Source organism: Passer domesticus, chromosome 16 (genome assembly GCF_036417665.1).
Source record: "Passer domesticus isolate bPasDom1 chromosome 16, bPasDom1.hap1, whole genome shotgun sequence".
NCBI classification, from domain to species: domain Eukaryota; kingdom Metazoa; phylum Chordata; class Aves; order Passeriformes; family Passeridae; genus Passer; species Passer domesticus.
Genome location: NC_087489.1, coordinates 7420672 through 7446869, shown reverse-complemented (window position 1 = coordinate 7446869; position 26198 = coordinate 7420672). Strand labels below are relative to the sequence as shown.

Sequence of the window (26198 nt, the reverse complement as noted above, 5' to 3'; positions counted from 1 at the left end):
GCTCAGGGCTGAGGGGTGCAGGTGTGAGGGGTTGGTGCTGCTGCAGCTGCACAGGGGCAGCCCCATGTGGTGACTGCCATAGAGTCCTGGGCAGGGGGTGCCTACCCTGAGATGCCCACTCTGAACTGCCCATCCTCCCTGCAGCCCTCCTGTGCCGCTTGCCATGGAGCTGGGGCTGTGCTGCTGCAGCTCCCCAGGGATGCCAGCTCCCGGGGTCCAGCTGCAGCCCTAGGGCAGGGATCCGTGCTGCCTGCCGGGCAGGGGTGAGGGGTCTGAGCCTCTCTCCTGGCCGCGAGGTCAGGCTGGGGAGCATCCGCGCTGCGGAGCAGCTGGCTCCGCACCAGGAGAAAGTAAACAATTAATTACAGCCGTCAAGAAGTAACGGAGGCCAGCGGGCTGTCATGATCTCAGCCTGTGCTGGAGGAGATGCCGGGAGCTGCAGCCAGCTCTGGTTGGGGGATCCTCCCGGATTGAGTGCATGAGAGAACAGGGGGCTTCAAGCAGCCTTGCAGAGTCCCTCTACAACTCGAGAGTGGCCTGTGCCCCTGGCCCTGTGGGTGACAGCTGCAAGAGCTGGGGCCTCTGTAGACGGCATGGAGCCTGGGGATTTTGGCCCCATTGCAACCAGGTCTGAGAAGGTTGCTATGGGTGTGATCTTGGCCCCCTGGTCACCAGGGAAGGTGACATCAAGCTTGCTCCCCTCTGCAGGCAGCTGGGCAGAGCAGGGTCAATCATTTCTGCTGTCCCCCCAGCCCCACTGTGGGGTGGTCTGGACGTCCCCCCGCTTCCCCGGGTGCCCTGGGCCGTCCTGCTACTGGGGCAGGGGTCTCCATCCAGGGCCGAGGCCCTGATGCCCGCAGAGGGGTCCCCTGCATGACGTGGTGCTGCCCACCCGGGAGCCGCCCGTCGCGGGGCAGGGGCTGCGCGATCCCGGGCCCCAGCCGCCTCTGCTGTGTCGGTCCCGCAGGCAGAGGTTCTGCCCCGCTGTGCACCCCGAGCGTGCTCCAGGTCCCGAGGGGTCCGGTGCGGGAGCTGCTGTGGGGTGCGGGGGCTGGCGGCGGATGCGGGGCCGGTGCCGGTGCGGGGGCTGGAGGCGGGGTTCGGGGCCGGGCCGGGTGCAGGGTCGGTGCGGTTGCGGGGCCGTCCCGTCCCGTCCCGCCCGCACCAGCCGGGCCCGCAGCGCTGCCCTAGTTCCCCCCCACGCCTGGCGCAGCCGGGAGGCGGCCCCGCTCCGCTCGCTCCTCTTTGTGCCCCCCCGCGCCGCCGCGCCCCCCCCTCCCCGCCGCGGCGGGGGCAATGCCTCCCGCATACGTGATGAAGCGGGCGGCCGGGCTGGGCTCCGCCGGCAGCAGCCGTGAGCCGTGAGCCCGGGCGCCTCCGCACTGCAGCCCCCTCCCACCGGCGCGGGGGGCGGCGCGGGGACGCGGCTGCTGCGGAGCGAGAGCTCCAGCTCCGGCGGCAGCGAGCGGCCGCGGCACCGGCGCCATGCTGAACAACCTGACCGACTGCGAGGACGGCGACGGCGGCGCCAGCCAAGGTGAGGCACCGGCATCGGCACCGACGAGCGGGACAGCGGGACAGCCCGGGGCGGCCGCCCCCGCCGGGCCGGGGCCGGCGCCGGCGCGGGGCAGAAGCGGCGCGGAGCCGGGGGCAGCGGGGGCTGAGGGTGCCGTGCCGCGGGGCAGGCGGGAGCCACCGGCACCGGCACCGGCACCGGCCGCGACGGCGGCTCTCGGCCGGCGGCCCCGCGGGGCTGCGGCGGGCGGTGCGGGGATGCTCCCGCTCCCGGCGCCTCCGCGCAGCCCCGGCCGCGCTCCCGCCGCTGCGGCAGCCCCGGGAAGCGGCGGTGCGGCCGAGCCGTGCGGGGCTCACCGAGGAGCCTCCTCCCGGGCGGGGGCTGCTTGCTGTGCTCCGAGCGACCCTGTGGGGCTGGCCCCGCCGCTTCCCGGACAGCCCTCGCCAGTCGCCGCACCAGTCCCGCTCCCGCCCGCCCGGGATCCCCGCAAGGCTCCCCGCACCTAACTGCCGGCCCCCCACCCCTGCCTCCCGCATCCCCGCTGCAGCCCCCCCAGCCCTCCCTGCTGCCGCCCCCCACCTCCGGCTGCCGCCCCCCCATCTCTCCATATCGCCTCTCTCACCCCCGCTGCCCTCCCCCCCGTTCCTTCCTCCGCCGCCCCCCATCTCCGGCAGCCGCCTCCCCATCCCGGGCAGCCGCCCCCCGCTCCCTTCTCCGCTCCCGCCCCCCACTCCCTGCCCCCCCCACCCGGGGCCGCCGCCGCTGTCCGCGGTGCTGAAGTGGCCGCCCGGGCCCTGCTCCGGGGCCACAGGAGCCGTTCGTCCCGGGGCCGAGCCGAAGCGAGCCCGGCTGAGCCAAAGTGAGCCCTGTCGAGCCGGTCCGGTGCAGTCCGTGGCGCGCCGCGCTGTGCCCCGTCCCGCTGCAGCCCTGGCGCAGGGCCGCTGTCCGCCGCCGCCGAGGGGCCGCTCGGCCCCGCAGCAGCCCCGTCACTGCCGGCGCTTTGGCCTCAGCCCCTCCCGGCACCCGGCACTGCCGAGCTGTGCGAGGGTCCCCGTTCCTCACGGGGCCGCGTCCAGCACCAGGCAGCACAGGCCCCGTTCTTGTGGGTGTTCGTGCTGGGCACGGGGGTGGGCTGCAGCCAGGGGGATGCAGTGTGTGCACAGGAGGACTTGCACTGCCCCTCTGACCCTCCCAGACAACACCAAGTCTCCTCGCCAGGTCCCCTGGTGGGGTCTGCCAAAGCCCCAGCCGGGAGCGTCTGGCTGGCTATGGCAGTGGTTGTGGGGTCCCGGCTGCCCACAGTGGGGCTCTGGGCGCAGCCACAGACAGGCTCTATGTATTCCTCTGCTCTGCCGACCCCAGTATATTTATTTGCTTGTTTATTTGCGGCTCTGCTCAAGGTCAGGGCTGGCAGGAGACTTCTGGGGGCACCTTGCCGGGCGGAGGTTGTCGCACTGGCCCCCAGCCGTGCCCTTCCCTGGGCACTTGCCCTCCCCTTGCCCTCTGCAGCACCAGGATCTCTCCCACTCACTGATTTCCATCGCGGCAGTGCCAGCGGCGTGGCAGCAGGCGGTGCAGCCATGCTGGGGTCTGGCAGGAGGGCTGGACACGGTGCCACTACAGATGGACCAGGCAGACTGTCCCTGGAGCTGGGCCTGGTGAGATGCTGCCCTGTGGGACAGCAGGTGAAGGGCTGGAGGAAGAAGGAGCCTGGGGGACTTGGGGGAGCAGGGATTGTCTGTAGGAAGGGGCTCAGCAGAGCCCCCCACACCTGTGACAAGGGTGGTTGCAGTGGGGGGGCGGGTTGCCCCCCGTGCCAAGGGTCAGCTGGACTCCCATTGTGAGGTCTGTCTGCAGGGACCATGGAAAACCCGTCGGATAGCAAAGCTGTTAAATGCCAGTGGCTCCCTCCATATGTCCTGGCTGCTCCAGTGCTGGCTGTCCAGCAACTCGCCAAGCCCAGCACAACCACTGAAGCCCTGGGTGCCACTTAGGCCTTATTTGTCAGGAAGGTCAGCAATGTCCCCACTCAGGTCATGCTCTGGACAGCATGCACGAGCTGCATGACAGCTGGAAGGGCTCCAGTCCCAGCAACCCAGCAAGGGCTGGACCCTCTGGGGCGATGGTGGGAGCAGGCAGGGCTGCTGCCTGCAGCGGCCGGGCTGGCACCTTGCACTGCTCTGGCTGGGGTGTTGGGTTGTCAGCCGCAGCCCCACTGCAGGGTGCCATGCTGACACCCAGCCCAGTGGCACTGGGATGCCTGGGCAGCCCAGATCCAGGACCAGGAGCTTTGCTGGAACTTGTGTCCACGACCATTTCCAAGGCAGGGCTTGGACTGTCGGAGAATCTGGGAAGCTGTTTAAATGCAGCCAGCCAAAACGCCTGTGCTGGAAATCCTGCGCTGCAGGGCCGGCTGATCAAAGGGAGGATAATCCTGGGTTTAGGAAGGAAGAGGATAGGTCTGAAGTAGCAGTTGGTCCAATTTGGGTCAGGCTGTGAAGGAATTCAGCCCAAAAGGCCACTGGGTGTGCTTGCTGGCTGGAGGGGGAAAACGCAGCCCTGGGATGGGGGGAGAATCCTACTCAACCATGCCACCCCTGACCCCCACCCCTGCTCCCCTGGCATGCTGCAGCTGGAGTGGCTCTGCTGTGACGCTGCCAGCACGAGCCAGCGCTGCTCTGATCATCAGTGGTCTCTGCCTCAGTGGGGCTGCAAGGGCTGTGTGGCCTCTCCAAGGGTCACCCTCCCCAGAGCAGCTGTCAGACACTCCTGTGCAGGGTAGAAGGAAGCTGGGTTGGTGCAGAGATAGAAGAATACCTTGGCCATCCTCATCTGCCTTAGGCACCCCAGGCCAACAGCCCAGGGCCAGGCAGTGTGTGTACAGCCAAGTCCCCTTGATAGCCGGAGGTGACAGAACAGCAGCGTGGCCTCCCTGGCCAGCAGCTCCTGCAAAACGGCAGCAGCTGGGGACATCAGCCAGGGCCACGTGCTCGCCCATGTGCTCGCTGGCCTGCTGGGGTCACCCTGGGGTGCCCCTTGCTGCAGGCACAGCCCCGGGAGTCCAGGTGTCCTGTGGCAAAAGTCAAGGTGTCCTGTGTACCTGCAGGGGAGCCCCAGGGCGTCCCTTGTGCCATGAGCAGCCGCACTGCTGCTGCCCCTGGGGCTGAGGGGATCGGGGTGGGGGTGGCACAGGGGATTCCGGAGCCATGAGCAGCCCTGTGCAGGAGCACAGACCGAGGCACGGAGGGCTCTGAGGTCGGGGCTGTGCCCGCCATGGCCCCCCTCACCCACTGCACCTCCGGGCAGTGCCGCAGCCCCGGTGCCCCATCCCTGGCTGGGGCTCCTGTGCCCTGTATGCTGCGGAGGGCACGGGCACGGGCCGGCCGTGGTCGGGCAGCAGCCTTGGCAGCAGCTGCGGTTAATTAGCCCGTGGGGGGTGGCTGCTGGGGCTACCCCAGCCAGTGCTCAGTGCCCTGCGCCGTGTAAAGCGATTAGGGAGGATTTGGGATAAGGGACATGACGCTTCCCAACCCAATTTAGGGCTAAGTAAAAAGCCATTAGAAGATCAAATTGTGGTTGGTGCTGCTGCCTGAGCCCTGCCTTGGGGGGCTGTGACGGTTCTTTGGCGCTGCCGCCTGTGCTCTGGGCTGCCCCGGGCAGACAGGTTGGTGGAAGCCCTGCTGAGAGTGGGGCTGCGCGGTGCCCACGGCGGGGCTGCGGGTTCCTGCCAGCGATCCCGCTGCCAGCCCTTCCAGCCGCCGCAGCAAATTAAAAGGCCGATTCGTGTTGAGTGATCCCTGGGGAGGGGGGCGGCTGAGCGCCGGGATCGAAGCCTGGCACGGCACGGCTCGGCTCGGCTCTGCTCTGCTCACACTGTCTCTCCCGGCTCGGCTGCTGGCCTTGGTGCTGCTATCCCGGTCCAGCGCTCCGGCCCTGCGCTGCTCTGTCCTGGCTGCACTGGCGGAGCGGGGCAGGGGCAGCCCTCTGGGCGTTGCTGGGACTGGCGGTGTCCCACGTGTCCCCAGGGCCGGGAGGCAGCGCCCGTTTGTGCCGCCGGGCAGGGCTGGCCGTGCAGGGCAGGTGAGGGACGGGGACATCGCTGCTGCCTGCCCTGGCTGCCCCTGACTTCGCACCACAGGTCTGAGGCAGCTACCGGGGAGAGGCTGCACCAGCCCCGCTGCGGCAAAATGGTCTCCGTCAGGAGCAGGAGCGGGAGCGCTTTGTCACCTGGGACCCCGCGCCCCGCTGCTTAACTCCTTCCAGTCTGTGGGGCTGCAGCGGCGTGGGAGCCTGAGAGTCCCCCGAGCCGCGCCGCATCCTCCCGCTCAGCAGCGCGGGGCCTCTCCCGGTGCTGCTGCTCGCAGCAGCATCCCCAGGCAGGGGCTCCTGCGGCACGGCCCGCCCCAGCGGCCGTGGATGTCAGCGCGGGCCGTGGCCCCGGCCTGGGGAGCGCCGGCCGGAGGGGCTGCGAGCTGTGGGCGCTGCTGTGGTGCCGTGGGCTGGGGCTCGGGCACCCCGGGGTGCTGCTGGCGCCTGTGAGTGCAGCCCAGCAGGGCAGTCCCGCGGGGCCGGGGTGCGCTGGGGCCGGGCTCCGGCCGCGCCATCCCCCGGGCGCCGGTGGGCCGGGGCGCGGGTGCCGTGCGGGGCCAGCGTCCGGCTGCCTGCGCCGTTACATAAGAGCGGGAGCCGAGGCGGCCGTGGCTCGCCGTTGCCATGGAAACCTGCACGGTGATGTCGTCGGCTGGGTACCAGGCGGTGAGGCGAGGCCCCCGCGGGCTCCGTTCTCCCGGAGGGGTCCCAGAGCCTTGCCACGTTTCGAGCACGTCTCCCTGCCAGGCTGCCCGTGTCCCCCGGTGCCACCCAGCCCCCAGGGGGAGGTGAGCTCCAGCCACCCCTGCTCCTGCACCCTTATGTCACCTCCCTGGGGTGGTCACAGCCTGGAGGGTGTCCTGTCAGCGTGGCTGACGTTTCACATCAGTGTGGTCCCCAGGGCTGGTGCAGGTGGGCAAGAGCCGTGGCGAGTGGGTGGTTGCCAGCTCACACCATTGCTGTTATCTAATGACAGCAGGGTTCAGTGGGGCTTTAGAGCAAACACAGAGCAAGGAGCGCATGAGGTTCGTGATGAGACCCGTTGTGGGAGATGCAGGGCAGGCACATGGCAGTGGTGCAACCTGAGGTGCTGGGTGTGTGTCCAAGGGGACACTGGAGAGAAGCCTGTGGGCCAGGGTGTCCCGGTGGCACTGCCATGGCCACTCCTGCACAGGAGGAGCCTGTGGGCTGTGCCGTGGTGTTTGGCTGTGCCCTCAGGGACACTGCTGCCCCAGGCCAGAGGAGCCCAGAGATGGTGGGAGTTGGGGGCCAGCCCGCAGGTCTGTGTCACCTGTAGCATTTGAGGCTTCACCTCCTGGTCAGCCAGGAGCACCCTGTCTGCCAGGGAATTGCAGATGGTGAATCACTGCTGCACACGGGCTCCCAGGATCCCGAATATGAGTCAACTGGCAGGAGAACGGCGGTCTTCAAAGGGCCAGGATGCTCCAAACGGTCACAGGGTTTTGTCTTGTGGCCACCCCATGAGTGGGTGACTACACTGCTAGGGCATCATCCCTCTGCCCCAGGGCACTCATGGGCTCCATGCTGAAGGACGGTGGAGGGGGCAGTTCTCTCCCTGGTCCCAAAGCATGGAGCTGGTCTGTGACCCTGCCCATGTGGGCAACCTGCCCAGCAGTGCGGTGGCCAGTGGCAGTGTGGCTGCTCTGGCTGCAGGGCTGTGGTGGTGGGATGGGTGTGTGGCAGGGAGCCTCTCTCCCCCCACTGAGATCTGGGGACTAGCCTGGCTGCCCAGGTTTCCCTGTGCCATGGGTGCCTCCTCAGCTGCTCTGCCCAGGACTGTGTCCTTTGGTTCCTGGTCCCTCTCTGCTGTGGACCTTCTCTTGGAGCTGTGCTCCTCCGGCAGCACCATCCTTACTGCTGCTCCATTTCCAGCTTGATTTATTTCTGCTGCTCTGCAGCTCAGCTGTTTTCATCGCTATTAAGCCAACTCCAGGTTTCTTCTGCACTAGGTCATTAATGCAGTGAGTGGCTGTGGCCCCTGTCCTGGCAGTTCTATGGTCCTGGCACTGCTGTGGGTGCCTCCACTGCCCCGGGCATCATCTGCCCTCAATGATGTCACCTCCCTGTGGCCCCCAGCCCTATGGCACATGTCTGGGAGGAGGAGCAGACACCTGCCCCGCTCGCAGGCACTGTGCCGGGACCATCCCCGTGCTGGTGCTGAGCAGCCGCCCAGGTCGTGCCCCGCGGGCACGGCGCTGAGGGCAGTCACCCGCGGGCAGCCCGTGCCGTGAGTTATTGCTCCGTGCGTGCCGCCGGAGGCTGGGATGCCTCTGCTCGCCTCTCTGCGTGGATGCGCTCCGCCGGACCCACGAGTCAGCACGGCCGGGAGGGCAGCGCCTGGCTCCTGGCCATGGCAGCCCCTGCCCGTGCGCGGTGTGGGAGGTGATGCCGGGGGCTGGGGTGGGTCCTGGCATTGCCTGTGCTGGGTCTGGGTGTGAGCATGGTGCCCGCAGCCCTGGCAGCTCTCCTGGCAGCCACTGTGACCCCTCACAGTGGTGACCCCGTGGGGTGGATGTTCTGCAGGTGTGGGTGGGGCAGGGGGTGCCTGACTGACTCCGTGGTGTTTCTGCAGGCGATGGCAATCCCAAGGAGAGCAGCCCCTTCATTAACAGCACGGACCTGGAGAAGGGCAAGGAGTACGATGGCAAGAACATGGCCCTCTTCGAGGTAGGGCGTGCAGGCAGTGGGGCTCGGGGAGGGAGCTGGGCTGAGCAGCTGTCCCACAGCACCCAACCTGCACCCTGGGCACTGGGACATGCCAGAGCCCCAGGCCAGGGTTGCTGCACTGCCAAAGCCATTCCTAGAGGGGCAGGCAGTGGGGTAGCATCTGGTGAGGTCTCCTGGGGTTGGCTGGGGTCCCAGGGGACTGTCCTCACAATTTGGGATCTGCCCTCCACAGGAGGAGATGGACACCAGCCCGATGGTCTCGTCCCTGCTGAGTGGACTGGCCAATTACACCAACCTGCCACAGGGCAGCAGGGAGCACGAGGAGGCTGAGAACAATGATGGAGGCAAGAAGAAGCCGGTGCAGGTGAGGACTTAGTGGGGAGGTAACCTTCCCTCCCTCTCCAGCCCTTGCCCGTGTGGTGCCAGGCCACAGACTGCTCTGGGAACAGGGGACCCCTTGGCCTCAGCCAGGGGCAGTTTTACCCTGGGTTCCTGGCTGCTTTGTGGGAGGAGTGGGGTCTCTTGCTCCTCTGCCAGCCAGGCCCGTGAGCCCTGGTAACTGCTGTTCCCTCAACAGGCCCCACGGATGGGCACCTTCATGGGTGTCTACCTGCCCTGCCTTCAGAACATCTTTGGAGTCATCCTCTTCCTGCGTCTCACCTGGGTGGTGGGCATCGCTGGCATCATGGAGTCATTCTGCATGGTCTTCCTCTGCTGCTCCTGTGTGAGTTTTGGAGCCATGTAAGCCTTCACTAGCCTTGCCCATGGCCTGGGGTCACCAGTCTGGCTGGCTGGACTATGGAGATGTGCACTTGCTGCCAGTCCACCATGCCCTGCCCCAGCTCTGCTCCTGCCCCAGCTCCTGCTCCACTTAGAGCAAGGAAAAGCCTTCAGCTTCCCAAAGGAATCAGCAGTGGATTGGTGCTTAAATGGTGACCCAGATCATAGCTGCCATGTAGGGGGATGTGCCGGGGGTCCCCTGCTCTGGTACCATGCAGAGAGCCACCTCACCAGGGCAGAGGGTGGGAAGGCTGGCCTTGTCCAGTGTCCTGGACAGCCTGAGCCACCCCAGCGCTGCCAGCCCCTCCAAGGGCTCAGCTCGGTCAGCTGTGCTGCCAGCCAGCAGACCTGCCTGCCCATCCACACATCCACCCATCCATCCATCCATCCATCCATCCATCCATCCATCCATCCATCCATCCATCCACCCATTCATCCTCCCTGGGCATCCCTGCCCTGTGGCACCTCTCAGCGTGGCCCCGAGAGGCGCCATGTCCTAGCATGGCCCCAGCTCTCCCTCCACTCCCCTGTCGCTTTGCCCAGCTCCTGAACACAACGTGTTTCTTCCCACAGACGATGCTGACGGCCATTTCCATGAGTGCGATCGCCACCAACGGCGTGGTGCCAGGTAGAGCCAAGCCCGCCTCCACGCCGTGCCACGGGCAGCCGGTCCCTGCCGGGTGGGGTGCCTGCAGGGGCTTTTCCCAGAGAGCATCCCCCGGGGCTGCCAGCCGCTCCGCAGCCTTCTGCCACCACCCCGCGCGGGATCCCCGGGGCCCGGGGGAGCGCGGAGCTGGAGCCGCCACCCGTCCCCAAAGCCGCGAGGTGCAGATGGCAGCGAGAGCCGCCAGCCGCGGCTCCTCCCTCCGCCAGACTGGCGAGGCCGCGGGGAGCCGGGAGGCACACGGCAGGAGGATGGGAGCAGGGCGTGCTGAGCGCCACGGGCGGGGTGATGGGATGGGCTCTGCCACCGCCGGACAGGGACGCTGCTGTGTGCGGGCTCTGCCCCCCGGGAGGCACCGTGGGCTCTGGCCGTGGGTGCCCTGGCTGCCTCCCCCGGATCATGCCAGCCCTGCAGAGCCCTGGGGAGCCGTGAGCTGCGCCAGGCTGGGCACAGCACTGACAGCCCTACACGGGGTGTAATTAAAGCTATTTATCATCCTGCTGCCGCAGCGGGACCATTGATCTGGCAGCCCAGCTCTAAAGGCTCCTCTGGGAGGATGGAGCAGGGTATGGCCCAGGTCCCTGGGGCTCCAGCTCCTGTCTGGTGTCCAGGGAACACCTGTGCCATTGGCCATTGCACCTGGCTGCTGGGGAATGACTCTGCCAGTGTGGTCCCTCCTGCTGCTCTGCATCTTGCTCCGTGCTGGAACAGGGCCCATGGCTATCCTGGCTCCAGGCTGCTCTCTGGGATAGCTGGCAGGGCTCAGGGTGTCACTGGGGTCTGCCTGGGTCCCACTATTGCTCTCTCTGACAGCGGGTGGCTCCTACTACATGATCTCACGCTCACTGGGACCTGAGTTTGGTGGGGCTGTGGGGCTCTGCTTCTACCTGGGCACCACCTTTGCCGGTGCCATGTACATCCTGGGCACCATCGAAATCCTGCTGGTAGGTACCTGGTCCTTGCCTTGTGCAGTGCCATGGGCTTAGCTCCAGGCAGGGCAGGGGGCCTGAAGGACCTTTCTCCTGGGGCCCCTCTGCAGGCTGTTAGCCAGGTGCTGATGCCTTGACTCTTTTCCAGGCCTACATCTTCCCCGCCATGGCCATCTTCAAGGCAGAGGATGCCAGTGGGGAGGCAGCTGCAATGCTGAACAACATGCGTGTGTACGGCACCTGTGTGCTGACCTGCATGGCCACCGTCGTGTTTGTGGGTGTCAAGTATGTCAACAAATTTGCCCTGGTCTTCCTGGGCTGTGTCATCCTCTCCATCCTTGCCATCTATGCTGGTGTCATCAAATCGGCCTTTGACCCGCCAAGCTTCCCGTGAGTACGGGGTCCTGCAGGGATGCAGCAGGGCTGGGGCATGCAACGCTGAGTGCTGAGTGCCCGTGTCCCCCCAGGATCTGCCTCCTGGGCAACAGGACCCTCTCACGCCACGGCTTCGACCTCTGCACCAAGATGGTGGTGGAGGGGAACGAGACAGTTGGCTCCAAGCTCTGGGAGCTTTTCTGCACCTCCCGCTTCCTCAATGCCACCTGCGATGAGTATTTCACCATGAACAACGTCACTGAGATCGAGGGCATCCCTGGTGCTGCCAGTGGCCTCATCCAAGGTGAGCACGTGCCCACAGAGGCGTGGGAACATGGGCATGGGCATGAAGGCATGGGTGTGGAAGCATGGAGAAGGAAGTGCAAGGGGCTGTGCCTGGTGGGCAGCTCTGCCAACGGGGCTGGTGGAGGTGTGCTGTGGGAGGCCATCCTAAGCATGGCTCCTCAGCCATGCCAGGTGTTGTGGGGGCAAACAGTGCTGGGTCCGGGTGGGAGAGCATGTGGGAGATCCCTGCTGAGGGCTGCTCTGCTCCTGAGGCACAGGGAGTGCTGGGCAGTGGGACACACTCCTGCACGTGGTGACAGAGCAGGGTGCTGCAGCCACCTGCACGGAGTCTGTGTCAGCCAGTGGGGTGGCTCAGAATGAGGCCCAAAGGCTGGGGAGGAATAAATCCTCCCTCTACTTCCTCTTGGCCTCTGGAAAGGCTGGTATCGATTTGAGGTTTTGAGAGAAGTGATCACCCCTTGGGGCCACTTAGCTACTGTGGCTACAGCCCTGCTGGGAGAGTGGCCAGGACCACAGAAAGATGCTTGAATTTGCTGGGAGGAGCCATTTATGACCTGTTTTTCTGGAGATGCTGATATATCTGCTAGGTGCTCACGCTCAGCAGTGGGTGGCAGAGGCTGATGCTCTGTGCCACATTCAGAGCATGTCTGCAGACCCCCATGCTGGAGTGGTTGTTGAAACTCAGGAAAGCAGCAGAGCCACGAGCAGGATCAGTCCTTCCTGATGGCTGTGGAGCTGCCCTGGTGTCTGCGTGGACACGGGCATGGGAGGTCAGACTTAGCTGAGCACGTGGTGCTCAGGGCTGCAGCTGTGATGGTGATTAGTGGAGTGCAGTCACAGGGTGTTTGGGAGCCTCCCAGTGATGTTGCACTCTGAGGTCTTTTGGGTCAGATAAGGAGTGGAACCTGCTCCTGTTGGCAGTGGTGCTGCTGGGGAGGGGATGCAGACCCCCACCCACCCAGCTGGTCTCTCTCAGGGCAACAGGCAGCAAACACTCAGCACTGGGGGCATTGGCACAGAGCCAGGACCCCACTCTGGGGTGGCTGGTGACAAGGGTGACCGGCCCAGCAGCATCTTAAGACGGGTGGCACAGTTTGACCCTGGCAGAGATGATTGGGGCTTGCTGTGCCCTAGGTGAGGGGTGGGGAGAAACACAACGTTTCAGGGAGGATGAGACAGGCGAGGCCAGTGGGGGTTTTCAGCCCCATCTGTCACCTGAAGCAGCCATGAAGGGGGCTCAGGGCCGGGGGCTGAGGGTTGGCTGCTCCTCTCTGCAGCCCCCAGCAGTGACATGCCAAGGGCAGTTGCCTCTGCCCGCCCTGCCCGGTGCTGGCTGCTCTCCACTGCTCCAGTTTCTCCCTGCGATCTGCGGCCAAAGCAGCACACGGAGGGACGCTAAGCCTGTTACATCAGCCCCGCACTCATAATCCCATCAAAAACATTATCAAGTTACTTTGACACGATCCACTTCCCTTAAACCTGTGTTGATCAGCATTAATTATATTACCCTCTTAATTATTTGCTACTGCAATCCCATGTCAGCTGCTCCAGTATCTTGTGGGGACGCTGCCAACAGCATTATGAAGCTGCTCTGGTTGCCCACCTGTGCTGCCAGCCTCACCCTCTGGATGCCCGTGGCCCCGTGTGCTGGCTGAGCTGGCTGCTCAGTGAGGCCGGGAAAGGGGTGGGAGAACCAGACACCCCCCAGTTCCATTTCTGTGGGGTGGGGATGCTGTGCTGGGTATGGGGGCTTGCAGGCATCTCATGCCGGAGGCACTTCCCGTCCTCCTCCCTCCTCACAGAGAACCTCTGGAGCTCATACCTGACCAAGGGCGTGATCGTGGAGAAGCGGGGGCTGCCCTCAGTGAGCTCCCCCGACACCCCAGTGGACATGGACCAGCCCTACGTCTTCAGCGACATGACGTCCTACTTCACCCTGCTCGTCGGCATCTACTTCCCCTCGGTGACAGGTGGGAGCGGCGGGCACGGCGGGCACGTGCCGCCGGGCGTGCTCCGGGAGCCCCACGTGCGCCACCCCCGCGCTGGCTGCGGCGGTGACAGCGGCGTCGCGGGGGCGGCCGGTCGCCATCGCCTCCCCCGCAGCCGCCCGCGCTGCAGATCTGACGGTGCCGCCCGGTGCGCGCTGACGTCCCGCCGCTCCGGTATTTTTAGCTCTCCGGGGGCAGAGGAGCCCCCCCGCCCCAGGCCCGCTGCGGAGCCGAGCGGGGCGCAGCCTCCGGGGCCGCCCTGCAGCTCCGCCGGGGACGAGCCTGGCGGGAGCCCCCGGGCTGCCCCGGGCATGGCGAGCGCTGGAGGGTCCGGAGCCGCCCTCCCTCCCTCCCTCCCTCCCTCCCTCCCTCCCGCTGCCGTTCACCGGCAGGTGCCGGTTTCTGCAGGACGCCTGTCCCCGGTGCCGCGGGCCCTGGGGTCATCCCCGGGGCTGCGGTGAACCCGCCTGTGCGGCCGTGTCCCTGCGTGACCTGCTGCCCTCCCAGAGCAACGTCGGGGCTGGACCCTGTCCCTGCCCCTGCGGCAGCCACCGTCCCCGCTTGAGCTAATTAAGGGCTAATGAGACAAGGCACTTGAGAGCTTTTGAGCCTAATCCTTGAGTGGCCTCAGACTGCGGTTTGGGGTAGGGGGGGCAGTGCTGGGGGGGTGAGAAGAGCAGGCTGGGTACCCCAAGCCGCAGCAGCGCCTTCTCCCCCGTCCATCAGGGCTGCTTCCCATCCTGGCACACCGAGCCGTGCCCTGCTGTGCCCAGGGCTCACCAGGCATGAGGGTATCTGGGACGGGTATGGGCTGTAGCTCTGCTCCCCCTGACACCAACCCCTTTCCCCAGGCATCATGGCTGGCTCCAACCGCTCTGGAGACCTGCGGGATGCCCAGAAGTCCATCCCCACGGGCACCATCCTGGCCATTGCCACCACCTCTGCAGTCTGTATCCTTCAGGGCTTGCCTGAGCCTGGGCTGTGGGGCTGAGGGTGGCTGGGCTCTGCAGGGCAGGTCAGCTTGGGTGCTTCACTGGGCTGGGAAAGGCCCAGCACCCACTGGCTGGGCAGGCAGGACTCTGCATCCTCCTGGCTCTCCTTGACTACCTGGCAGATATCAGCTCTGTTGTCCTCTTTGGAGCATGCATCGAGGGGGTCGTCCTGCGTGACAAGTGAGTGTCCCAAGGCCACGGGGGGCATGGAGAGAGTCTGGCAGCCCCCCAGAACGGGCTGGGGCAGGAGCAGCCCCAGGGGCAGGCAGAGGTGTGGGGAAGGCTGCAACCAGGACACACTGGGCAGACACAGGGGCATTGGGGGGCTCGTGGGTGTAACCAGGCAGGAGGGCTGGTGTTTGTAACAGGCACTGGGGGCTTGCGTGCATCCCAGCCATCCATGTTTGCTGCATTCCTCCCCCTCCGGGGCTGCAGAAAGCCACTTGTTTGTCAACAGGCAGGGCTGCCTATGCTCCTGCCTATCTGGGGCAGCCCTGCCCACCGCACGTGGCAGGTGACACTTCTGGGTCGCCAGCACCAACACAAACAGGATCCAACTGCATGCATCATCATTGCCCCCCCGGCACAGGGACGGGGAGTCCTGTCCCACACCTGCCCTTGTCCTTGGCCACGCTAACGGGTACAGGGATGAGGACAACAGATCCCTGGCAGCTCTGAGCCTGCTCCATTGCTCACCCCTTGAGTCAACATCCCAGTCGTGTCACATCCCCCCTGAGTGGGGCTGTGGGGGGCTGGGTGGTGCTCGGCCATGGGATGGAGCTGCAGGTGATGCTGATGCCCCGCAGGTTTGGTGAGGCTGTCAACGGGAACCTGGTGGTTGGCACCCTGGCGTGGCCGTCGCCGTGGGTCATTGTCATTGGCTCGTTCTTCTCCACCTGTGGGGCTGGGTTGCAGAGTCTCACCGGAGCCCCCCGCCTCCTGCAAGCCATCTCCAGGGATGGGATCGTACCCTTCCTCAGGGTAGGTGACCCCCGAGTCCGGTGTTTCCCCACCCTGAGCGCCCACAGTGGCTGCGGAGAGAGCCCGGTGGGACCGCACCCCGCTCCTCCCGGCCCCGTGGCTGCCGGATCAGCCCCGCTCCCCTGCCCTCATCCCGCCGGCACCGGCACGGCGGTGGGCGGCCGTGGTGGCTCTGGCTGCGGTGTCGGTGGGAGGAGAGTGTCGGGAAAGGTCAGAATTCCCTCCCCCCCCCCCGCTGCCGTGCCGCTTCATATTTTATCTGCTCTCTGAAGACGCGTTCCCACAACCTCATCTCTCCAAATCCAACCCGACAGCTCCCCCCAGGGAAGAGCGGGCTAATTTTATCCTCCTCCTTCTCCTTGCCAGCCCCAGCCCGAGCTCTCGCTCGCTCCGCCCGCACCCTCTAATGCGTCCGGACACGCGGCCCCGGCCCCCTCCCCGGACCCCGCAGCCGCAGGAGGGGCCGCTGTCCCCGGCTGCCAGCCCGTCCCAAGCACGGGTGCCCGACCCCCTCTGGCTGTGGCCAGGCTGTGAGATGGGGCTCGTCCCTGCTGGGGTACAGGGGCTGCTGTGCTGCCTGTGGGGCGAGCCACGGGATCTGCCGGGAGCGGGACCGTGCTGTCAGCAGGAGCCAGCCCTGGGACTGCTTTCCTGGCAGATTCCAACGGGACACGTGCCAGCTCACGGCACCCAGTGTTCCCAGTCCCTGCTCCTGCCAGGGCTGGGTACATGGGAGGGTCCAGTCTCATCAGGCTGCACTGAGTACCCTTGCCCAGGGCTGCAGAGCCTGACACGCCCCTCTCCCCTCATTTCCAGGTGTTTGGCCATGGCAAAGCCAACGGGGAGCCGACATGGGCCCTGCTGCTCACAGCCTGCATCTGCGAGATCGGGATCCTGATCGCCTCCCTGGACGAGGTGGCTCCCATCCTCTCCATGTAGGCAGCGTGCTGTCGACCCGCACCTTCACAAGCAGCGGGTGGCGTGTGTGGGTCTCTGCTCCTCGGGGGGAGGGGGGAACGCTCCTGCTGCCCTGGCCCCTGCCTGGGAACAGGGGGGCCCTGCAGGAACTCTGGGGTCACGCCTTGGCCAGCACTGAGGCTTGGTTTGTCCATGGCACCACTTCTCTGTCCATCAGTGGTGCTCCAGCACTGGCCACCCCAGGGCCGGGAGGTGTGGAGGCTTCAGTCCCTCACAGTGCACCCACTCAGCCCCCTGCTCTCTCCTGCAGGTTCTTCCTCATGTGCTACATGTTTGTCAACCTGGCGTGTGCGGTGCAAACGCTGCTGCGGACGCCCAACTGGCGGCCCCGCTTCCGCTACTACCACTGGTGAGCCAGCGGGAAGGGGCAGCACAGGGACACCCCAGGACACCCCCTGTGGGGGCCCCAGGGCATGCTGACAGCTCTGTGCCCTCTGCAGGACCCTCTCCTTCCTGGGCATGAGCCTGTGCCTGGCGCTGATGTTCATCTGCTCCTGGTACTACGCGCTGGTGGCCATGCTGATCGCTGGCCTCATCTACAAATACATCGAGTACCGCGGGTAAGGGAGGCCACGGTGCCGCAGGTGCTGGCCAGCCCCCGTGGCCACATGGCCTGCTCAGCTCCCCCGGGCTGCTTGGCGTCCCAAGATGCTCCAGGGTGCCAGCGTGGTGCTCTGTGGCCAGAGCCATGGGCATCCCTGACATGCTGCTGGTTCCTGCAGGGCGGAGAAGGAGTGGGGTGACGGCATCCGGGGCCTGTCCCTGAGTGCAGCCCGCTATGCCCTGCTGCGGTTGGAGGAAGGGCCCCCGCACACCAAAAACTGGAGGTGAGGCTGGGCAGCGAGATGGGATCTGAGGGTTCTAGGGCAGGGACAAGCTGGGTGCGGGCACTGACTACAGGACCTTCCTTCCAGGCCACAGCTGCTGGTCCTGGTCCGTGGGGATCAGGAGCAGAACGTGGTGCACCCGCAGCTCCTGTCCTTCACGTCGCAGCTCAAGGCTGGGAAGGGCCTCACTATCGTGGCCTCTGTGTTAGAAGGGACCTTCCTGGACAACCATCCTCAGGCGCAGAGGGCAGAGGAGGTGAGAGCTGCCTGCACTGGGACAGGCTGTGCCAGCAGTAGGTCCCCAGGTGCCCAGAGTTGTTTCTGCCCCATGGCCAGGGCTGGTGGCCCTGGGATGGCCCAGAGAGCTTTCAAGTGACATCAGGCAGAGCTGAGGACTCCATGCTTTGCTGGTGCTCACAGTACCACAGGGACCTCTGGACTCCTCTTCCCCTCCAAGACACCAGAGATGCTGGCACCAGCCAAGCACTGGTCCCAGTCTTGGCCAGCTGCTGCTAGACTTGGCACAGCATGGCACAGCACAGCACAGTGCCCAGCCAGGGGCTGCTGTGCTGAGCGGACTCCTCAGCCTCAATCCCCACCACAGTCTCCGTGGCCCTGGTGCCAGGCAAGGTGGGAGATGAGCCTTTCCCCGCCAGAGTGAGAGCACTCCCCACCCGCCGCACCCGCGGGGCGGCACATTAATGAGATTAAGCCCTTGGAAGCAAACAGTTTCTCTCCCATGCAGACATGTTATAATTTCTCTGAGTAAATAACTCTAATTGCTGCTCTGCCACCTGTCAGAGCCCTGGCACAAGGACACCCTCCACTCTGCACGGAGCAGAGCTGTGTGCCAGCTCTGTGCTCCACTCGGTATCACACCCCTGGCCCAGAGCCACCGGCCTGCCATGGGGAACAGAGACCCAGGCACCCCGGGAGGACCTGCAGCCTGCACCTCACAGCCCTGTACTCCATACTCTGCACCCCCCATTCTGTACCCTGCACTCCCCATTCTGTACCCTGCACCCCCCATTCTGTACCCTGTACCCCACATCCTGCACCCTGTACCTCATCTGGCCTGGGCTGGGCCACTGCTGTTCCTGGTAGCTGCTGTGCCCATGATCCATGCCTGTCCCCGAGGCCCTGGGATCTCTGACTTCCTTCTCCCTTGCAGTCCATCCGGCGGCTGATGGAAGCAGAGAAGGTGAAGGGCTTTTGTCAGGTGGTGATCTCCTCTAACCTGCGGGATGGCATGTCCCACCTCATCCAGTCCAGCGGGCTGGGGGGGCTGCAGCACAACACGGTGCTGGTGGGCTGGCCCCGCAGCTGGCGCCAGAAGGAGGACCACCAGACCTGGAGGAACTTCATTGGTAGGCACCGTGGAGGGTGGGCACTGCCGGGCCTGGGGGGCTGCAAGCTGCCCTGGCTGACGTGGCCCTTCCCCTCCCAGAGCTGGTGCGAGAGACCACAGCTGGGCACCTGGCCTTGCTGGTGGCCAAGAATGTTGCCATGTTTCCGGGCAACCAGGAGCGGTTCTCAGAGGGCCACATCGACGTCTGGTGGATTGTCCATGATGGGGGGATGCTGATGCTGCTGCCCTTCCTCCTGCGGCAGCACAAGGTAGGCTGGGCCCTGCAGTGTGGGGCTGGGGCTGTCCTTGTTGAGCCATGCCCAAGCCTCCCCCGTCCCTTGCAGGTGTGGCGTAAGTGCAAGATGCGCATCTTCACGGTGGCACAGATGGATGACAACAGCATCCAGATGAAGAAGGACCTGACCACGTTCCTGTACCACCTGCGCATCACCGCAGAGGTGGAGGTGGTGGAGATGGTGAGTACTGGGACGGGGCACGCGCTGCAGTCAGGGATGCTGTGCATGGGAGCCAGACAGAGCCTGATGTGGGGCACACAGCACCATGGGGGGACACAGCACCACGGGGACATGCTGGGAGCAGGTAGTACAGCTAACCCTGCCCCACATTTCTTCTGTTCTCCCCACAGCACGAGAGTGACATCTCTGCCTACACATACGAGAAGACGCTGGTGATGGAGCAGCGTTCCCAGATCCTCAAACAAATGCACCTCACCAAGAATGAGCGTGAGCGGGAGGTGAGGCTGCAGGACAGGCTGGGTGGGCTCTGTCCCCTGTGGTGGCTCTGATGTGAACCTAGCTGCCCTGCAGCTCTGTGTGCTCATCCTGACGGGCTTCAGGCTAGGCTCTGTCCAGCCAAGCCCTCTTGTGCCCAACTCCCTTGGCTGACCCCTCCCACACAGATCCAGAGCATCACGGATGAGTCCCGCGGCTCCATCCGGCGCAAGAACCCGGCCAACACACGGCTGCGCCTGAACGTCCCCGAGGAGCAGGCTGCCGACGGCGAGGAGAAGCCAGAGGAGGAGGTGAGGGGTTGCACCAAGACACGGTCAGGCAGGTAGCTAGCCCCAGGCCCTGCCCACCATTCCCCTCTTCCCTCTGCAGGTCCAACTAATCCACGACAAGAACGCCACCACCTTCTCCAGCAGCTCTCAGTCCCCTGGTGATGAGGTGGAGGCAGCCCCTGAGAAGGTGCATCTCACCTGGACCAAGGAGAAGTCCGTTGCTGAGAAGAACAAGAGCAAGAGCCCTGTCAGCCCTGAGGGCATCAAAGACTTCTTCAGCATGAAGCCGTACGGCCCCCCATGCTGCCACCTTGTCCCACCCATGTCCTGTGATCCTGGCTGTTCCTGCCTGCCCCAGCCAGGGGGGTGCAGGCAGGGCCTTGGCAGCACCAGCTTGATCCTTGCCTTGAGGAGTGGTCAGGCAGCCTGGGTGCTCTGAGTGTGCCCTTGCAGAGGGGCTGGGGGCAAGTGGGGAGGGGTCCCTGTGTAGAATTGTGCTGGCAAGGGAGGGGGTGCCCAGGCTGGGTGTGCTGCGGGGAGCGGGGATGCCCACCTGGTGTTCACCACATTTCTCTCTCTCTCTCCCTCTCTCTCTCTCTCTCTCCGACCCCATCACGCTCCTGGCAGGGAGTGGGAGAACCTGTAAGTCTGGGTTTGGCTGGGTGCCGGGCTGGGGTGGCGGGAGCTGGGTTGTGCTCATGGGGCAGCATGATGGGAGCCATCGGGGTTGCCCCTGTGCAGGAGGGCGGCTCAGTGAGCCGTGACAGTGGCGGTGCCAGACAGTTCACCCGGGCAGCACACGGCAGCTCTGGCTGCCAGCCCTGTGCACCGTGCCCTGCCCGCACCACACGCTGCTCATCTGCCCTGCTATGCTGCCAGCAGCTCCCTGCAAGCCTGGGCACAGGCACCCACGGTGACACTCGGGCCGCCTGCTCACTCCCACGCAGCCTGGCCCTGAGCAGCCATGGGTGCCACTGCCATGGCCCTGTGGCTCATGGCACCAGGCTCAGAGTCACCATCGCAGTGCCTGGCACAGCTTGTGCTGAGTTTGTGCTGCAGCCCAGGCTGCAGTGCCCGAGGGCAGGAGGCCAGTGTGCCCCGTGGCCCCTTGGGGCTGGTGTGGGCTGCAGGCTGGCTGTCCTGTCCCGTGCCCACACGTGCTGTCGCCCACAGGAACCAGTCGGACGTGCGGAGGATGCACACGGCTGTGAGGCTCAATGAGGTGATTGTGAAGAAGTCCCATGATGCCAAGCTGGTCCTGCTGAACATGCCAGGGCCTCCCCGTAACCGGAAAGGGGATGAGAACTGTATCCTTCCTGTGGGGCAAGTCACCAAAACCCCTCTATGCCAGGGGGACCAGGGTCCATGTCTTCCCCAAAACTGGTGGGTCTTTCAGGCGAGTGCCAAGAGGCACAGGTCAGTTCCTGAGCTTGGAGCCCCCCACTCCTCCTGCTCCTGGCTGGGTCCAGCAGCTGTCATTGGCACCAGCCTGCTCCTCCAGCACGTGGTGGGTGCTGGGACCACATGGCATTGCACCTACACCCATGAGTGCAGTGGCACATGACAGGGGCCCGGGTAGAGGTCTGTCACCATCCCCATCACACAGCACCAGCACGGGTGGGCTTCCCTGGCTCCTTGGCTTGGGACTGACCCCGCCAGCTCCTGGCTCTGGTGTGCAAGTGTCAGTGCTGCAGGCTCAGCTGGGGCTGGGCAGGGATGGCACAGGGCTGTCCCCATGTTCCCCAAGTGTGAAGTTTGTCCTTGACAGCTGTGCAGACATGGAGTTCCTGGAGGTGCTGACGGAGCACCTGGACAGAGTGCTCCTGGTGCGTGGTGGGGGCCGGGAGGTCATCACCATCTACTCCTGAAAGACGGCTCGAGAGAGGTTTGTCTGCACACTGAGAGCCCCGCCACCCCTTTGCACCGCGCTCCCGGAGGGGAGGAGGGAAGGCCGGATGGCAGCCGGTGCGCAGAACCTTCTCCTGGCTTTGGCCGTGCCCCTGATCTCTCCATTCGAACTGCAGCACCAGATCTTCCGGGAGCATCCAGCACCAGAGCAGCTGTTCCTCATTGCAACACCACAGCACTGCTGTCCTTGTTTATATATAAATATATACAGAGAACCGCGGACTGAGCACCAGAGCTCGGCGCTGCCGCCACCGCCCGCCCTGGCAGGGCCAGCCCCGCCGCCAGCCCCAGCACTGCCGCTGCAGCCGCTGCCGGGCAGGAGGGCGGCTGTGCCGAGACGGACCTTGGCCCCACCGTGCTGCTACTCCTGCACAGACTCGCTGGACGCGCCCGTGCCCCGTGCCCGCCGCCTGCGAGGGGCTGCGGGCAGAGAGAGGCCCGCACCGCGCTGCCCAGGCCGCACCGCGCTGCCCGGGCCCGACGCGCCCTTCCCCGCCTCAGCAGCGCCCGGGGCTGCCTCCAATCGCTCTGCTCCCCCGCTGCCCCTCACCGACACGGGCCCGGACAGCCCTGCCACGCCGCTGCCTCGGCACCGTCGTTTCTGGAGACCGCGGGCTGAGCTTGTGGAGATGCAGCACGATGGTTTGGAGGAGGCGGAGGGTGGGGGGCGGCTGTGCGGGGTCAGGCGCTGCAGCACAGCGAGGCCGTGAGAGCGGGAGCCCTGAGCTGGGGTGGCTGGGGGTGCTCCCTGTTCCCCCTGCCCGACTCCAGGCTCTCTTTTCCCTGCCGCTGCCCCGGTGCTTGCGCAGGAGTGGCGGTGCGGAGCTGCTGTGTCCGGAGCACGCAGGGGCCCCGCCGTGTGCAGCGTGACCCGGGGAGCCCCGAGGCTCCAGTGCCTCCTCTGGCCTGGCACAGGGGTGTCCCGGACCCCCACCCTGCTCCCTCGCCGCACGAAACTGAGGGCTCTCGGGGCCCAGCACCAGCCCGTCCGGCTGGCCCCAGCACCCGCACATGTGTCTGGGTCCCCCCTGTGCCCCGCTGCACTCCCTGCTGCTCCCCAGGGCTTTGCTGCTAACCCAGCCCTGGCCGCGGCCCCAGGCAGTGGCAGATGCTGCCGGGGGCTGTAGGACAGTCTGGATCCGTGTGTATTTTTAACATATGCAAAGGCTGTTTGCTGATCTGACCAGCAAGACGTCACAGTGAGGCGGGGGGCTGTAGGGGTCCCACTGTCCCCCCGGCATCCTGACACTCGCTCACCCGGCTGGCCAGGGCAGCCCGGCCCCAGCCCCGCCGCAGCCGCAGAGCCCCCGGGGCACATCAAACACCTCTTGTCTTTGGCAGCAGCTGCAGGGTCGCCCCCGCCGCCGTCCCCCCCCCGTCCCCCTCCCCAGCATCTCTCACAGAAGAGAAACTGAGGCGCTTTTAACAAATGTGAACGGTTCCAGGAACCACGCAGGAAGCGGTGCGAGGGCAGCAGGGTGCCGCTGGCGCCCGCCCCAGCCCCATGTACATAGTGTACATAATACAGTACGTGTATTTTTAAAGTGATCATATTTATGTTAATAGAACCAGATGAAGTCTATATATAGAGATCTATATCTATTCTGAGAGATGCAGGGCTCTGCTAGCACCAGGCCGCAGGGACGGGGAGCTGAGCTGGGCTGCTCCTGCACAAACCGGGAGCCCATCCGTCGCACTGAGCGCTCCAGAGTGGTGGTGGAGGCTGCAGCCTTCCCCGGCCACCAGCAGCCCCTGGGAAAGGGCCAGGTCGCAGGTTTATTTTCTTCTCAATTTAGCTTCTTAAGAGTTTTCAGGGAAAAGAAGTCACAGACTTTTCTGAACTTGTTTCACAGCAGATTTGAGCTTCCACTCAAAGTGCAGCCTGCTAAGAGTTGCCCTCTCCCGGCAGCGCTGGCGGCTTTGTGCCAGCCTGGGCCCTGGGGCAGCACTTTGTCCCTGGCCAGAGCTGAGCCCCTGTGCTGAAGCACTCGCCCCCTCAGCCCCTCCAGACGCTCCCCAGAGCTGCTCTGCACTCAGCAGGGCAGGGGGAGCGGGTGCTGCTGCAGCATCCCCGCGGGTGTCCACCCAGGCAGCAGCTGCCTCCTGCCTGGCACAGGCAGCCCTGACTGCTCCCGGCTCCCTGCCCACCCGACCCCCTGCCAGCCTTGGCTCCTGCCTCCCTGAGAACAGGAAACCCCCCCTGCACCGGCCGCTCCAGCCCCTGCTCCCTTTCAGAGCTCCTCTACTCCAGGTCCAGGCCAAAGCTATTTCGGGATGCTTGGATAAAAAGCAGTGGGTTTTTTGATGTTGGATTTTTTTTTGTTGTTGTAAGATACTACTTGGACACACTCCTAGACCAAAACCAAGCCCCAGCTGCACATCTGTGCCTGCTCATACCTTGCTCCTACATTTCCATCACTCCCGAAGTGCCTCCCTTCTCTCCAGGAGCAGTCCCAGTCACCGCCAGACTTTCTGCCAGGGTAGCTCAGCGCCTGTGTGGCCGACAGTGCTGTAGAAGCTGCTCCCACAGGCATGGGCAGCTCAGCATTTACAGGGGGACTGTCAGGCTGGGCTGAGACCTGGCTTCAGCACAGGAGCTCAGGGCTGATGAGTGGTGCAGATGCACAGGGTAGCACTTTCCAGTCCTGCTGCTGTCTCGGCAGCTCAGGAGCTGTGAGAAGAGCAGGTAGGGGTCTGCAAGTGAGAAGTTTCTTTTGTTTTGGGAAGGGCAGCCCATGGGAACCAGCATTTGCCAGTGTCTAGCTGCTCTGCCCCTTGGAGCTGGCCCTATACCACCACACACAAGCTTGTGGGCTGTTTCCAGCCTCCCAAAATTATTTGAGGCACTTCAGCAGCAACGGGGGAGGCACAGCAGCCTGCCCACACAGCTCATGTGTTAGCACCATGTTGTTGGGCCTCGAGCACTTGCCAGCTGCTCTGCCTCTTCACAAGATGCCACTCACTCCCTGCAGTTGCCCTCTAATTGCAGCTTGGCTGCTGCCCCCTGTGCTGCTGGGCCTGAGGCAGCGAGCTCGGTCCCCTCCTGCCCTGGCACATGGCTCATGGCACGGGGCAGAGGGCAGGGACAGGTTATGCACAGCTCTGTTGAGCACCCTCACAGCGCCAGGTGAGAGGCTCCTCCGTTGGCTGCAGGCACAGGGCAGCCAGGAATTTGCAGAGCAGTGGTGAGAGCAGCCAGGGCACACTTCTGACAGGTTTGCTTCATCCCCCCAGCATCACCAGTGGATCCCATTCCCCTCAGCATCACTTCCACCCTGACGGCAAAGCCACGGTCCCGGCTCCCCCAGGGAGTAGGAGGGCCATTCCTTTCCATCACTACTGCTGAAAAAAGGCATTCTCCTTCCCCATCCTTCAGCAAGAGCAGGGGCACAGCTCTGGACAGTCAGGGCTGCTCCCACACCCCTGCCAGGCAGTTTGGCTGTGGCAAGACAGGAGCTGGTTTCCACAGCGTGTCCCCTCGCTGTCGGCTGGAGAGGGCCAGTTTTAGCAGACAGCACTGCATGTTAGTTTACAAACCCAGCCCTGCACGTTTGGCCTCTGTGAGTGTTCAGTTTCCCCATGGAGCACCCTTCTGCCGCTCCACCGTGGTGAAGACAGTGTCCTCCTCTGGTACACATGCAAGTTCCTCCTTGGCACATGCGCAGACACGGTCCGGTTTTTGTTCCAGACAGGAAGGTCTTGACCCCCCAGTTTGTTTTACAGGCAGGCTGCTGCTGGAGCAGCACTGAGCAGCACAACCCACGGGAGGGTGGGCTGGAGCGTGGCCACAGCCGGCAGGAGTGTCCGGCCAGCACGCAGCGCTGGTGGCACGTGCTCCAGTCCCTGCTGCAAGAGGGCCAAGCAGTCCTGGCCCCTGAGAGGCAGTGGGCAGCTCAGGTCACTGTGGAGGGCAGCTCAGGTTGCTGTGGCCACCACACAACACAGGCAGCAAGCCACAGGGCAGCAGGGACAGGAGGCACAGGCAGCATCCAGCCTGGGCAGATGCTGGTCCGCGGCTGGAGAAGGACAAGAGACTGCACAAGGGCAAGAGTTGCACTAGAAGAGTCAAGACCCTCCTCTGTGTAGCAGGACTAAAAACTAGCAGAAAGACTGAAAGGTCTGAGATCTGCTGGTTACAACACTTTCTGTGCTACATGTGCAATATATTTGTTATGAATGTTATCACAAAGTCGGTTCATTCAATACTCTTTTAATCACTGTAGCTAGTTGTTCTCTGTCCATTCAAGTGACTTTTATTCGAGTGCAATATTTCAATAGACATGTAGTGACCTAGAATGCTTTGTGTTTTAGAGAATCTGTGTGCAGAGCAATGCAATTAAGTTTAAAACCTTGTAAATAAAACAGGTTGCAAACCAAAAAAAAACCAACCCCAATAGGCTTGCATTTAATTTCTGTGTGTGTTTCAGTGTTGTGCATTAGGCCGCCTCGGTGCAGACCCCATGTTCTCTGTGCAGGTGTTCATGGAGGAGTGGCTCCTCAGCTGTTGAATGCTCCCTGTTACTGCTTTACTGCTTTACCTGTATTCATTTTTCTAGACTCCTGTCTGCACAAAATGCAATAAATGATTTTATTACACCCTTCACTACTTGCACGGGAACTTTTCACTTGCTTCCAGGTCTCCACAGCTGATTTTGCACCATTTCAATAACATGGAGCAAGTCCTGACAGGGTGCAGATTGCAGAGGAAGCAAAGCATAAGGAGAGAACAGCCTCTCCAAAGGATGCAGTTCCCACATTTCACCTCACAAAGAATTCAGGTCCCCCCACCAAAAGTGATCTACCTGGCT

At 64.4% G+C, this 26198-nt stretch overlaps 1 protein-coding gene across 3 annotated transcripts in view; it reads left to right on the top strand.

The window, feature by feature from the left end:
- The window catches only part of SLC12A5 (solute carrier family 12 member 5), a 30816-nt gene extending 4823 nt beyond the window's left edge, over nt 1-25993 (top strand). The window contains exons 1-27 of one of the 3 annotated variants that reach the window (XM_064391789.1): nt 1156-1537; nt 8199-8293; nt 8526-8657; nt 8871-9017; nt 9647-9701; nt 10551-10681; nt 10815-11056; nt 11134-11345; nt 13150-13317; nt 14187-14285; nt 14450-14507; nt 15134-15308; nt 16125-16243; nt 16537-16635; nt 16727-16846; nt 17009-17113; nt 17201-17369; nt 18285-18480; nt 18561-18730; nt 18806-18937; nt 19108-19215; nt 19381-19503; nt 19583-19770; nt 20110-20124; nt 20656-20789; nt 21259-21367; nt 21507-25993. In XM_064391789.1, the coding sequence (XP_064247859.1) occupies nt 1486-1537; nt 8199-8293; nt 8526-8657; nt 8871-9017; nt 9647-9701; nt 10551-10681; nt 10815-11056; nt 11134-11345; nt 13150-13317; nt 14187-14285; nt 14450-14507; nt 15134-15308; nt 16125-16243; nt 16537-16635; nt 16727-16846; nt 17009-17113; nt 17201-17369; nt 18285-18480; nt 18561-18730; nt 18806-18937; nt 19108-19215; nt 19381-19503; nt 19583-19770; nt 20110-20124; nt 20656-20789; nt 21259-21350 (3336 nt within the window). In that variant the 5' untranslated portion in view covers nt 1156-1485 and the 3' untranslated portion in view covers nt 21351-21367; nt 21507-25993. Of the gene's footprint in view, nt 1-1155; nt 1538-8198; nt 8294-8525; nt 8658-8870; nt 9018-9646; nt 9702-10550; nt 10682-10814; nt 11057-11133; nt 11346-13149; nt 13318-14186; nt 14286-14449; nt 14508-15133; nt 15309-16124; nt 16244-16536; nt 16636-16726; nt 16847-17008; nt 17114-17200; nt 17370-18284; nt 18481-18560; nt 18731-18805; nt 18938-19107; nt 19216-19380; nt 19504-19582; nt 19771-20109; nt 20125-20655; nt 20790-21258 lie in introns of those variants that run through there. The other 2 variants (XM_064391788.1, XM_064391790.1) reach the window with 2 other exon arrangements.
- The last annotated feature ends 205 nt before the right edge of the window (nt 25994-26198 follow it).